Here is a 14,042-nt window from a genome sequence, read left to right as displayed (position 1 = left end):
TCCATCCTTTATATTGGTGTCCTGGAAATCCCACTAGACGGACCCAAATATCTATACAAATGCAGGATCTTTTCTACAAAGAAAAGACCTGACCATGTTTGTGTGGACATCTTGTAACCATATGAACCAACACACACAAAACAGTTAGGGTGGCTTTCAGAGTCTTTGATGTTGGAGGGGGAAGGGTTTAGACCCTTCCTCGTAAGTGGGGGAGCCAAGGTGGTGGGGCCTGGTGGCTCGTGGAGCGTGAAGTCTGCAGCTGCCCGAGTTGGAGAAAGAACCTGACACCCATAACTGTCTGGGTCTCTCAGAATATAGCTGGTCGAGACCTTGACCGTGAACTCGCCAGCATGGAGGCTGAGGCTCCTTTACCTCCTGGTTCTGTCACTAACTGAGCTGTATAACATGGTAAATTTTAATTTTTTAAATGTAGTTTTCAATTATAGGAGACACACAATATGAGATTAGTTTCGGGTGTACATCATGGTGGTTAGACAGAGGTCACCCCGGTGAGTCTCGTGTAACGTGGTAGAGTTGCGTAAACGGCAGCCATCCGTCACCATCGTCACTGACTAAAACCCCTTGCTAGATCCATGTGCTCTTTCTTATTTAAAAAATTTGAAAAATATGTCCTATTTAAAATATTTCCTATTAAAATTTAGTATCACATTAAGTGGTGCATTGACAAAGTAGTTTTTATGCTTTTAACTTACTTCAAAGTTATTTTTAAAAATTAACTATTTTTTTTTATGCCCACAGTAATTTATGTTCATGGTAAATACCGGGGGTGCCAAAAAAATGTATACACATTTTAAGAGATGTTATCGATGCTCAAGCAGTAGTTTGCCGTAATCAGAAGTGTCTGGACGCTGATGGGAACCACTTTGAGCACCTCTTGTAGTTGCAGAAGTCAAATGTGACTTGTATTCATCCTTTGTTATCAGTATATATTGTTGCAATTGATAGTATTTTCCTTTCTTAAAATGTGTCTACATTTTGTTGGCACCCTCTGTGTATAGTTTTAAAAGGTATATAATTCAAGTAAGTCTTCCTCCCACTTTCTATCCCCAGTTCTTTAGTGACTTCCCAGAGGCAACCAGTGTTAGTAGTTACTAGAGTCTCCTTGGGAGGCAGGCTCTGCTTTAATAGGGATACGTAAACTGCATACACTGTTGTGTTTCTTCCTTTTTTTCACCACCCAATTCATCAAGAAGGTGCTTCTTTATCAGCACATATAGATAAGCTGTGCTTTTAAAAATGGCTACTTAGTATTCCAAAATTCAGATACGCCATAAAGTAACAAGGATGGTCTTTGGCTGTGCATCCAGGGGCCCCTCCTGCTTGTTACTGCTCCATCCTGGGAAATTGTTTTTGGGTGGTTTAGATGGAAGACTGATTGTGTAATACTAGGACAGCACAGACCTCAAAGCTGGCATCGCAAGAAAGGTCTAGTTCATTCTTCAGCTCAACCCCCAAACTCTTAGAGATGTGTTAAGTCCATAACTCTCTCTGAACCTGCAAGTTCCTAATTTATAAATTGGATACAGCATTTATTTCCTTTCTTTACCTTTAAAAATTAAAAAAAATTCTTATATGTAGTTTTCCCCATGTTTACATGCTTATTATAAAAATGTGGAAGTCTAGAAAAGTGTAAAGATTCAAAGTCCCTTGTTATCCCACTCATCCAAATAAGCACTGTTAGCCTCGAGGGATGTTTCCTTTTAGTGTTCCCTCGACACCTGCCGTCAGGCGTCTTCACAGCATCAGCTAGAATTGATCATTGTCCCCCTGTAAGTAACAAATTCTGCATAAACAATTTTAAGTGGTGGCACCATTTATTGTTGTATAACTATGCTGTAATTTATTTAACCATTCCTCCATACTCAGACATTTAGGTTGTTTTTTGTTTTTTAAAGATTTTTATTGGCTAAGGGGAACAGGACTTTGTTGGGGAACAGTGTGTACTTCCAGGACTTTTTTCCAAGTCAAGTTGTTGTCCTTTCAGTCTTAGTTGTGGAGGGTGCTGTTCAGCTTCAAGTTGTTGTCCTTTCAGTCTTAGTTGTGGAGGGCGCAGCTCAGCTCCAGGTCCAGTTGCCATTGCTAATTGCAGGGGGCGCAGCCCACCACCCCTTGCTGGAGTCCAACCAGCAACCTTGTGGTTGAGAGGATGCGCTCTAACCAGGTGAGCCATCCGGGAGGCAGCTCAGCTCAAGGTGCCGTGTTCAATCTTAGATGCAGGGGGCGGAGCCCACCATCCCTTGTGGGACTAGAGGAGTTGAACCGGCAACCTTGTGGTTGAGAGTCCACTAGCCCATGTGGGAATCGAACCGGCAGCCTTTGGAGTTAGGAGTGTGGAGCTCTAACCGCCTGAACCACCGGGCCGGCCCCTAGGTTGTTTTTATACTTTTGTTTTTGTAAATAATCCTACAAGAAGCATCTTTACATGTATATCTCTGTCCATTTACGTGGGTTGGATTTCACAGAGCAGAAAGACTGGGTGAGTGGTGACTGACCTGCACAGCTCAGCAAGCTGATTGCCACAGCGTCCGTCCGCAGGATTGCGCTCACTGTCAGCTGCGCCAACTGTGTGTGTGTGTGTGTGTGTGTGTTCGTGTGTTCGTTCTCTGGCTAGGACTGCCCAAACTTGGGGGCCGCACAATTCAGCCCATAACTGTGTGCCTGTTTCCCCACACTCAGGATGAGAATGTATATTAAATATGTTTAAACATTTAGACAAAAATATAATATGACCTTGTTTAAACATTTCTTTCTTTTTAAATTATTATTAATAATCTATGTTTGCAAAGACTTTTGGCATGAACCATTCAGGAAAAGCAATAGATGGAAATAGTGTAGCAAATATTTACTGAGTAGTTATATCACATGGATGAACTGTGATGTAACTTGCACAGGACACTCCTTTCGAGGGTTTGTTTTGGGTGGTATTTTAACATGGGAGAAACTGGACTCTGGGCTGAGTGGAAGCCTGTGTCCACAGAGCTTTGAGAGAAAGCTGATTCTCTTTATTGTACACAAATACGTTATATTAAAATTTATATTTACTCAAAAAAAAAAAACCCAGACGTATTTCTCCCATTTTAAATTATGTGCATTTTAGGAATAACAGCAACTACCATACATAATAAAAAATTGAGAGCCAGAATTGTAAAATTGAGCTTGCGTTGTTAAAAGTACTTACTATTCATTACTTCTAGACTTACAGAAATAAGCCTCATAGTTACATTGTTTCAACATGAGTCACAAGAGTTTGAAACTGTTGCCAAGTGGCTTTGACTAAGTGGCACAGCCTCCCAACACCAGGGCCCTGGGTTTTGTACCGGGCCCCCCACCCCTGTACCCCTGCACCCCCACCCTGACACGTAGAAATAATAGAATAAAGCCACTGGGATCCTTGTGAAAGTTGCCTTCAAGGTGCAGGCATGAAATCAATAGTTTCTATTATCTTTTCAAAGGACTGCACATTATTCCCTTTGGGACACTGTCTTGGCTCCATGGGAAGGGAAAATAGCTGAATTTTTAAAAGCAAAATGTCCCCCTTTGTTTTCCAAATGGATTCAGTTTTCTTCCATTTTACCCTCCGTAGTGGAGGCGCAGTTTTTTAAAAAGCAGTTTTGTCTTACTCATCTGGGCATTTTATATTCTATGAAAGGTATTTCCTGGCGTTTTGTTTCCGGCGTCCCACACAGCTGGCTTGCGGCCCTCTGCAGGGCAGGTGTGGACTAGGCATGGACTAGGTGTGCGTGGCGTGCTTTCTACATCCTTTCATTATATATCTTTCCTTGAATTTCCAGTGTTTTCCCCTGACACGTGAGATACTAATGGCTGCTTTTCTTTTTATTCTTACAGTGTTTTCACAAATGGACAATTATTTACTCCACCCGTACGGATTATCATACCCAAGTTCAGTCTGATGGAATGGAATAACGTGCTGGCCACGATTGGAGAGAAGGTCTTCCCTCTGGGGGGCGTGCGAAAGTAAGGCCCTGTCACCTGGTGAAGACTCGGGGGTCACAGCAGCTCAGTTTTGTGCTTTTCTGGGAGAAGGTCCTGCGTGGACCAGCAGGGTCTCAGTGACCGATTGTTAACTCTGATTTTAACTCTCAGAGGCAGACAGCGCTTCCTGTCTTTGTGCCACACTGATTTTAACTGGTTTCTTTCATGATTCATTCAACAGAACTTACGGGGCGTCTTCCTCATGCTGGGCGTGGTGAATAAGCCTAACCAGGCAGAGTCAGGCCCTCAGCCCCCACTGGGTGGGCCAACCTTCAACATTTCGTTAGATGCTGCGGTTGGTATAACGAGGCCCCTTGGTGGTCAGGAGATGCCGGGGAGTCACATGGGGCGCCAGTGTCTGAGGCTGGTTAGTGGGGAGATGAATCTTGTAGGAAGGAGGCAGCAGGGGGGCCGTGGCCGCTGGCTGACCGGAAGCCTGATGGGTGTCTGCCACCTGCATCAGGTGACCTCAGGCACATGCTTGACTTTTAGAAAACAGCACATCATCTAGAAAATAGGAAATCGTAATAGTACCTACTTCCAAGAGTCATAATGTGTGTAAAGTGCTTAAATAGTGCTTGGTATACAGTGAGCATTAAATGGGACTGGTGGTAATGACTTGAACAGGCAGTCTGTTTGCAGTAAGTACTGTTCCTCACACACGATTCAGCACGACTGTGAACAAGCAGCGAGGCCTGAGGCTGGCACAGCTGTCAGGAACCCAGGCCTCAAAGGCCTACAGGCCAGGCAAGCGCCTTGCAACCCTGTAGCCACTGGGTTTGTGTGGACGACAGCTGGCGTGGCAGTCGTGACAGTGGACTGGAGGGTGGGGTGGGGTGAGGCAGGCGGAAGGTGGTGTGACCTGGAGGATGGGTGGTGAGAGGCTGTCCCTTGTGAATGGACAGGAGGAGAAGCGGGGACAGCCAGAGAGACGGGGAAGGAGGATTGCTGAGTGCGACGAGGGCCCAGCAGGACTGGGTGCCGAGAGCTGGTGTGAGACTGTGCTATTCTCTGATCCTCAGCAGCTGGGATGACAGGAGAAGGCAGATGGGTGGGGAGGTCAACCCGGAAACAGGTGTGGGGTGTGAGCAGGGTGGGAGGTGAAGCAGGTGAACACAGAGCTGGTGTGGGAGTGAATCCGGGACCAGGGTCCTGGCTGTTAGAGTGGAGAGAGAGGCTAGGAGGGAAAGACCTCCCTGTTGGGACACCGCTGGGTGATAGAAGACCCACCACCCTGCGTGGGTGTGAGCTGAGAATGTGTCGGGGAGACAGAAATCCTTCAAGTTGAAAAGTGAGGACATGTGTTAGATGCTGAGTGGTACAAGAATCGTCTCTATGGGCAGGGGTGGTCTCCGTGGCAGGCATCGGGGTGGACGAGCAAACATATTTTCTCCTGTTTCATTTTTTTGTCAATTAACTCTATTGGACGTAAAGTAAAACATAAAAGATTGGTTTATGGTCGACAGTTGGGACACCAACAGTGAAACTGCTGTGTCCACTCGTGAGTAGGACAGAAACTGCTGGGACACGGAGAGACCTGAGTGCTCCAGGGAGCTTCGATGTATGAACCTCAGTACTGTAATGCCCAGATGGTTCCATAATGCAGTTATAAACGTCAGCGCATTATTCTTAAAGAAATAGGGACTAGTGTGCGGAGCAGGTAGACTTGTGTGTATTTTTGCCAGAAGCCAGGAAAAACTGTGCAATTAATCATAAGTTTCACATCTAAAATGGTAGTGGCGAAAGGAAGAGAGAAAACCCATGTACAGGAGAAGCAAGCAAGGAAATAGGGTATTTGGAGAGCAAAATAGGGCATGAGATCACTAAAGTTTTCTTTGTTTTTCCCTGGACTTAAATTAGTTCTTCACGGTTGACTTTAGAAAAAGTACAGAGCTTAGAACTAAAAGAAATATGTAGAAAGTACAACTAGTAAGCAAGAAAGAGCAATATCACATATACATTGTTTCATTATCAGTGGATATATTGCTTTTGAACAAAACTACAGCCGAAGTTCAACATGTGTTAGAGATGTCATTTGCATATAGCTACATGTATCATTACTTAGGTAAGGTTAGTATGGTCCAGCTGAGCTTTCTGTTAGGACTTTGTCTTGTGTCAGAAAGAAGGAAAGAAAAAAGGAGGGAAGGAGGGCAGGGGTCAAGGATAGCTCCCAGCTTTTCGGTCAGATACCTGGGTGATCGGTGGTGACATTTCCTGAGATGGGAAAAGTGGAAGGGGCAGTGTGTTTTCAGGGAGTTGATTTTGGGGCTTGTGTCGTTTGCGATGATATTGGCCATCTGAGTGGCGTGTGCCAAGTTGGCTGTGTGAGTCTGAAGGTTTGGGAAGAGTCAGGTTGGAGGAATAAACTAGCGCTGTGTCTGCATAGTGGATGGTTTTTGAAGTTGTGGGGTTGGATGTGAAGAGTTAGTGTTTGAGGGGATGGCTGAAGGCTGAGTCCTGGGGCACAATTACTCAACAACTCTACTCACCCTCGATGATGGGGACAGGTGGGCTCTCATCTCTCATCTCTCCCGTACTATGTTTTAAGCTTCTTAAAGCTTGAGACTGTCTGGTAAGTTTCTGCGTTGTGACCCCTCAGTAGTGAGGAGACTGGCTGAGCTGACATCTGAGACCCGGGGACCATGAGTCCAGGTTTCAGGGTGCCCAGGCTAAACTCTGCACCCAGAGATGTTGAAACCTCAGCTGAAAATCAGACATGTCTTTGAAGAGCTACATGCACTTAAAAAGGAATCTTGTTAAAGATAATATATCAAAATTCCTTTAAGGCAGACTGTATATTTATTTTGGGAAAATAGCCAAATTGGCTGTCTATTGAGAACAGAAAGGATTAAGAAAAAAAATGACGTTTTCCACTATATCCTCATCTTATATGAAAAAAAAATCATTTAATCATTGACATTTTTATAATGCCTTCCAGGTTACAGAACAGTTTTCCAAATGGTGCTTCATTAGCCCTCACACCTTCTGAGATAGGTTATTATAAAAACACCTAGTGTTGACCGAATGTTTTATAGTGAGAAACACTGTTATTTATATACACGATCTCACTGGGCGCCCCTGTTCCTGTCACTCATTTCCACATAGTTCACACGTCAGCAAACCCTGCACTTCTGTAAACATCACGTGTAGGCTCTCACGTGCACGTCGATGAACGTGTGAGGGAGCGTGCCCCACAGACGCACACTTCCATGTCTCCACGAGCAGAATTTTCTTCTAGAAAAGTCTTCCTGTTTCACGCCACTAACAAATTCCAGTTTACTCTTCATGTCAGCCCTGTCCACTCAAGGAGCAGACTTGGAACCTCTCCTGTAGGAGCAGAGTTGGAGGGAGCGTCGCGCAGCCGTCGGCTCTCAGGCTTGGGCCCAGCCAGGTGGCCTCTGGCCCAGTGGGTCTGACCCATGCGTTGGCAGCTGTGGCGGTCACCCAGCTCCTTCACTGAATCATCTGAAGTCCTGTTCTTTTGCTTATGCTTATTTTGTGTCATCACTGAGTGAAGAGAACACTTACATTCTGAAAACACACAAACAACTAATCTCCTCGCAGGCCTCCTTTGGCTTGAACGAGACCCAGAGCTCTCTTGGTGAATGCTGGGCCACTGGAGCTGAGTGTTTGCAGGGCCCGTTGGTTCCTAGGACACCACGCTGACAGCTCATTTCTGGCATGCACCTCCCTCCACCCCAGGCCGTCAGCTCCACTCAGCTCCACTCACTACCCTTCTTGCTTCTGTAAAAGGCACCATCAGTTTGAGGCCTTCCCTCTTTCTTTAATTCTGTGAAATTAATCTTCATTATTTCTACACACATTTCTTCCCTTCCACTCTTTTGACTTATTTTGGGGGTTCTTATTATCTGCATTTTGGCACTTGTGCTCTTTCTTTCTTTCTTTTCTTTTCTTTCTTTCTTTCTTAACTTTTATTTTCTTCACCTTCATCTGTCTCTCCCTGGCGCCCCCACTCCGGTTCAAGCCGTTGTTTCTCAGTCTAGTTGTGTAGGACACAGCTCCCTGGCCCGTGCTGGTGTTATGGGCCTTGCACTCCCCGCCGGCTGAGGCAGTCGGTTGCCGGTCGGTCGGCCACTCACAGCACTGCCGGCCGCTCACAATGGCTGCTGGCCACTCACGGTGGCCACCGGCCGCTCATGGCAGCACGCAGCAGCCCGCGGCAGCTCATGGCAGCACAGCTCACGGCAGCCCAGCTCCAGGGAGAGCCGTTGTTCACAGTCTTAGCTGTAGAGGGCGCAGCTCACTGGCCCATGTGGGAATCGAACTGGCGACCTCAGGGTTAGGAGCACGGCGCTCCAACCACCTGAGCCACCGGGCCGGCCCCTCATTCTTATTTCTTGACTTCTATATATTCTGTTTCTTATTTTGTGCTTCCTTCTGGAAGAGTTCCTTGACTTTGTCTTCCCAGCAGTAATTTGTTTCTTACCTTATCCTTTCTGCTGTTCATCTCATTATCGTGTTCTTTGTCTCCACTATTCTTGTTTCAAGTCAGTATTTCTACTTGTTTCTTTTTTATGGTTTGTTGTTTCATATTGATAATATCTCCCGTTATTTCTTTTATAACATTTTTCATTTTCATGTTACATCCTTGGTCCATCTGTTCCAACACTTCTGCCTCGGGGGCATCTACTGACCGCTCCACCCCTTAGGGCCGACTCTCCAGGCCACGGTGCAGCCGCTCTGGGTGGGGGCGCCCTCGGGACTGCAGCCATCAGCCCCCTCGTCCCCTCAGCCCCTCGCCTGCTGAGCACGTGTGTGCTTCCCTGATTTCTCCTGGGCACTGATCGGCCCAAGGCAATGGCAGGAGAATAGGATTCAAAGTGTTGCTTTTCCCCTGGAAACCTTGTGCTTCTTGTCACAGGTGCCACTTCCCTACACCCTCTGGTGGCTTCTCCCAGTTCTCTCGCAGCTTGAAGTCCTTCTCGTTCCTCCAGGGTTGGCCTGAGGTGGCCGTGTCGTACAAGCTGAGCACTTGGAGGTGAATTTGAGGGTCATCACGAAGTCAGCCTCCGAGGCTGGGGCCTCGCCCTCTGAGTGTCAGCAAGCATTCCGGGTGCTTCTGAGGCACACTGAGGTCTGAGGACAGAGGGAGAGGAAGCATAAGTTCGGCATGTGCTCCCTTTCTCAAGTGCTCTCGTTCCTCCGCTTCTTTCCATCCTGTGCTTGCACTCATCATATTCATGGCCGATGGCACAGCTGGCTGGCAGTGACCTTTGTCTCCTTGCGGGGAGGTTTTTCCCCATCACACTCCCCACAGCGCTCAGCCCACTGTTGTTTAAACATAGTGTTCCCCTGCCCTGCTGTGGAAATCGCCACTCGCTGAGCCAATTGTAAATGCCTGTCCTGGAGTTCCAGGCTCCGGGAGTCGACGTTCGAGTTCCGAGTCTCGTTTCACGTCCGTGTCCTGGCTTTTTGCACAGGCCCCGCCTGCTGCACCTGAGCTTCACATGAGGACATTCTGCCCAACCTTCCACCTCTGTGACACCTGCACCTGAGCGTCCCCTCACTCCGCTTGGAAGCCCCGCACGTGGTCCTTTGCTGGCCACCCGTGTCTTGAGAGGTTTCAGCACTTTTGACTTTGGGGAAGCGACTTTCTTATTCCTGTTTTCAGCCAAGGCAATGCCCACCTCATTGTCTAGCGCATGAGAGGTGCTCAGCCCCGAATAACGGAATTCTCTCTCAAATAAATGAACTAGTGAGTGAATTTGTGCCAAGACAGGTACAGGATAAAAAGCAGACAAATGTCAGTCTCTTGGTGGTTATGAAAAAGAGTATTTGCTAATAAATGTTGGTTTGTTTTCCAAGTATTGTTATAACAATATAAGCCAATTTGTATTAATTTTAGCTGCTCTTAGTTAAAATTAACTGATCACCAACCAGGAGTTTAAAATGCTCTTGAGGGCCTCTGAGTGCTTGTACATAATTAAAAATATACTTTAATTGAAAAAATCTAGACTGGAAAGCGAGCCTAATCCTGGATGAGCACCCCTGCCCCCAGGTTTAATTAGCCCGTTTGGGTTGCGCTGGGTCACGAGTGCACTGGAGCCTGGGGCGCACATAGCGCTCATGGCGTCTGCATACAGTCACCCCAGCCCCGATGCCGCCGGTCTGAAACCTCCAACCGATTTCTTCTCTCTCTCTTTGCAGATTGTTTACAATGAACGGGCACATTTTGGACAACTCAAAGGATTTGCAAGACAACCATTTTTATGTGGCGGCAGGACTGGAGACCTTCAAATACTTCCCTTACTGGCAGTGCCCCAAGGTCCCCACTGAGGTCCAACAGTGAGCACACTTATTCCTTTCCTACCTGCGTTGCTAAAATTGGCTTTTCCCCGGGTCTCCCCCAAATGGGGCCAGTTGGGCTACCGGCTAGTTTTCTGTAGTGAAACTTGATATTCTCATTTTATATGTGATATAGTTTTAGATTTTCAAAATCAGGCATGGAGGGACTACTGCTGTTTGATGGGTTCACAAGGACAGTGAGATCTCGTGTGGAGTCCATTGTTTTCTCCTGGGGGACCCTGGGAGTCTTAGAGGTCAAGAGTCTAAGTCTCAGTGTGCAAAACAGTTGCAGGACCGGCCCCGGGACAGGGGATGACGGCCCGTGCTCCGTCAGCACAAAGCTCGGTTTTCCTTACCTAAAATGCGGGGTTTGCGTAGGGGCGGCAATCTCTCCTGGGGAGAAACGTGGTGAGTGTGACAGTGGCCCAGCACTGTGTGTGTGTGTGTGTGTGTGTGTGTGTGTGTGTGTACACGAAGGGACTGGAAGGAAGAGGAAGACGTCGGTGGGAACTCCTGTCCCCTCACATGAAAGGAGATGACTGTCCTTCTTGTTGCCTCATAGACTTAAGCCTGAGGGACGCCCAGCGGCCTTCTCCTGAGGCAGGAAAGCCTCGGATTTTCAAAGCTCTCCAGCAAGGCAGTCAAACAGACTTCCTTGGGGGCCCGTCCTACTCCTGAGGCTGGGAGGCCATGCGAGCCGCATCCTCTGGGGCCGTAAGCGGCCCCGTCCTGGGCATCCCTCCTGAGAGCCAAGGCTGCACGCTACAGTTTTATCCAGTTGGTTTTGGCCGAGCTTCACACAGTTCAAGCTGACTGTCCTTTGTCTTTCAGAAAGTACATGGACATCGAGAAATACTCACAAAGAAAGAAAAAAGTGAGTACTTGTTAAAAAGGAAAGACAGCAACCTGACTGGTCTGGTGTCTCCTGGTGTTAGCGCGGGGATGCCACAGGCGAAGTTTCCCCGCGCTGCCGGACAGAGCTGCCTGGCATTGTTTGGTGGCGGGCTGAGTCCTGGGAGTGAGTGAGTTGGAGACTAGGGGTGTAGCTGAAGCTCAGAGCCTAGAACACAGTGAGTGTGAAGATAAAAATACACCCAGGTCTTGGGACAGATAGGAGTGAAAGGGAGCCGGCTTGGTGCAGCTGGGTGTGCCCGGCGGGAGCTGGGGGAAGACGGTTCAGGGACATGTGGCGGCTGGAGTGAGGCACCGAGGTGAGAAACAGCGCGCTCTGGGTGTGTGTGTGTGTGTGTGTGTGTGTGTGTGTGTGTGATCTACACACGGTTTGATGTTACACCTTAAAGCTTGAGAAAGAAAGGCAAGGAAGTGTGAGGATATGAGACGGGAAAGGCAGGTAGAAACCAGAGCTCAGAGGCCCTTACACGTCCTTGTAACCTGTTCATGTGGTGATCTTATGCCTCTACCCATCTTAGAAAACTGTGTCAGTGGCTTTACCGGCACCACTGTTTATGCATCAAAGCTGCTGAATGCTGCTACTTGCTGGTCTCTACCTTTCTGGCTCCTTAGCTGGGGCACGCCCCCCCGCACCCCCCAGTGTGACACCTGGCCTGAGGGCTCTCCAGTGTCTTCATCCACCTTTCCCACCATCCACCAACAGGCAGGATTTGCTTTCCCCTGTTACAGCTCAGATCTCTAACTATCTTTAATCACCCCTGACTGCTCGCTGCAGCTCAGGATTCAAGCCTGTCCACCCATTGACGCTCAGGCCTTCAGCTCTGACAGTCCGTGAGTCCTGCGTGCCCAGCACACTCTGGAATCCTTAGGTCCTGCAGACCTCATACCACCCAGGACAGACACTGTGATCAGTCCCATGGCGTCTGGAGGGCACTGAGATAAAACGTGAGGGAGTGCCATGCCTGGCACAGAGCTGGGGTGTGTGTGGGGGTGACACTCAGGGAGACCCACTGTATGCCAGCTCCAGAGTGGCCAGAGAGATTCTGTGAAGCCAGTCTGCGTGCACCACTCTTCTGAGAAAGGCTGTCCTCCTCTCAGTGTCCACTGTCTCAGCTGCACGCCCAGGCCTTTCATGTCTGTTTCCAGTTGTGTCACATGTGTGTGGGCACGGGGACATGCGAGCCTAGTCATCCTGACAGGTGTGGGTCTACAGACACTTTGTAAGGTCTTCATGTATTTTTCAGGGGTTATTACATTTTCTTCATTTAAGTGGAATGATGTAAATATTTTGTTGCTTTCTTTTTAATTTTTCCAACTTACATTACAATTTGATCTGTTTAAATAAGATTATCCACTTCAATGAGAGTCGTTTACAGCTTCTTTGAAAGCATCTTATGTCAAGACTCACACAGGAATCAAAGTCAAGTGTGGGGGTTATGGTGGAGAGCTGGAAATTTGCACGTCCTGTGTCGGTGTTGGCTGGAGGGGACGAGGCGCGCTGCTCGGGAGGAGCTATTAGCCCTGACCGCATGTCCACATCCCAGGGAAGGAGACAGTGATTCTGGGCCTCCAGCTGTGGTGCCTGGGAAGGGACCTGACCACGTAGGATCCAGCCAGGGAGGGGCGACCTTCGTCTCTTTATGCAGAGGCACCACACAAAGCCACCTTCACGTTCTTCCTAGAAAACAGGCCTGTGTTCTTCCAAAGTGCCCGTGTCAGGGAACACAAAGGAAGCCTGAGGAGTGGTTCCAGGTTAAAGGAGACGAAGGGGACACGACAGCTACATGTGACATGTGATCCAAGACTGGCCTTCACTTGAGGAAAAATCCCACCGAGGGCGTTATTTGGACAACGACAGAATTGGAGTGTGGAGGGTAGAGTAGCTGGAAGTATTATTTTGAGGTTATTTGTAACTGTCCTGTAATTACATAAGGCTGTCTCTGTTGTTAGGAAATGCACCCTAAGGTGTTAGCTAGGTCATGCATCTTCAGTATTAACTGACGAATTAGTGGGGAAGAGGCGTGATGTATGCAACGTACTCCTCGATAGTTTAGAAAAAAGAGATAGCATGTGTGTACGTGTGTGCATGTGTGTGTATGTCTGCACGTGTGCATGTGTGTGTGCATGAGTGTATGTGAGGAGATTCTTGGTCTCCACAAGTGATTCCGAGTACACGCCCCCACCTTTCCTTGTCTGAAGGGTCCCAGGTTTTCCTACCTTTTCCGCATTTGCCCAGCAGCTCATTGCATCAGCAAGGACTTACTGGGCTGCTGTTATGATCACCTCGTTGGACACGCACACACATATGGAAAGAGCCCACTCTTTGTTCAGTACCAGGAGTGCACCGATGGCAAGGCCTGTATTCTGGGGATGACAGGAGGAAGTGTTGTAGAGACACACACAGGGACCTCTGAGGTCAGGCCTGGAGGTGACTCGAGGGGTGACCAGTCATAGGCTAGGAAGCAGGGCAGGACGGGAGGTGCAGGTGGCTGAGCTGTGGTGGAAAGGTGTGCGGTGCCAAAGCCTGAGCGGTGAGGGGTGGGGAGCGGGAGGCGGGGTGGGGGGGCAGGGAGCAGGGGTGCGCAGAGGCCACAGGTCGCAGTGCTGAGGAAGCGGCGGCATCCGAACGTCCTCCTAACGCTGGGACTCCTCCTTCAGGTGTGTGAAGGTGGGTGAGCAGAGCCGTCCCAGCCGTGCTCGCTTGTTCTTATCGACTGCCTGGGCACTGTTCTGGGCTCTGGGAGTTCACACTAGAAAAGCAGTCAATCAAACAAACAAACAAGCTGGCCCTCATGGCGCGTTTGACGTGC

The 14,042-nt window shown here is 48.4% G+C and overlaps 1 protein-coding gene across 1 annotated transcript in view; it reads left to right on the top strand.

Moving 5' to 3' along the window:
* DCDC2C (doublecortin domain containing 2C) overlaps positions 1–14,042 on the top strand; it is a 44,345-nt gene that overhangs the window by 16,472 nt on the left and 13,831 nt on the right. Inside the window, exons 4-6 of the mRNA XM_033124448.1 lie at positions 3,868–3,996; positions 10,183–10,320; positions 11,152–11,194. Of these exons, the coding sequence (XP_032980339.1) occupies positions 3,868–3,996; positions 10,183–10,320; positions 11,152–11,194 (310 nt within the window). The remainder of the gene's footprint in view (positions 1–3,867; positions 3,997–10,182; positions 10,321–11,151; positions 11,195–14,042) is intronic.

This window comes from Rhinolophus ferrumequinum, chromosome 13 (assembly GCF_004115265.2).
Source record: "Rhinolophus ferrumequinum isolate MPI-CBG mRhiFer1 chromosome 13, mRhiFer1_v1.p, whole genome shotgun sequence".
Classification (NCBI taxonomy): domain Eukaryota; kingdom Metazoa; phylum Chordata; class Mammalia; order Chiroptera; family Rhinolophidae; genus Rhinolophus; species Rhinolophus ferrumequinum.
This window is presented reverse-complemented; position numbering and strand designations above follow the sequence as displayed.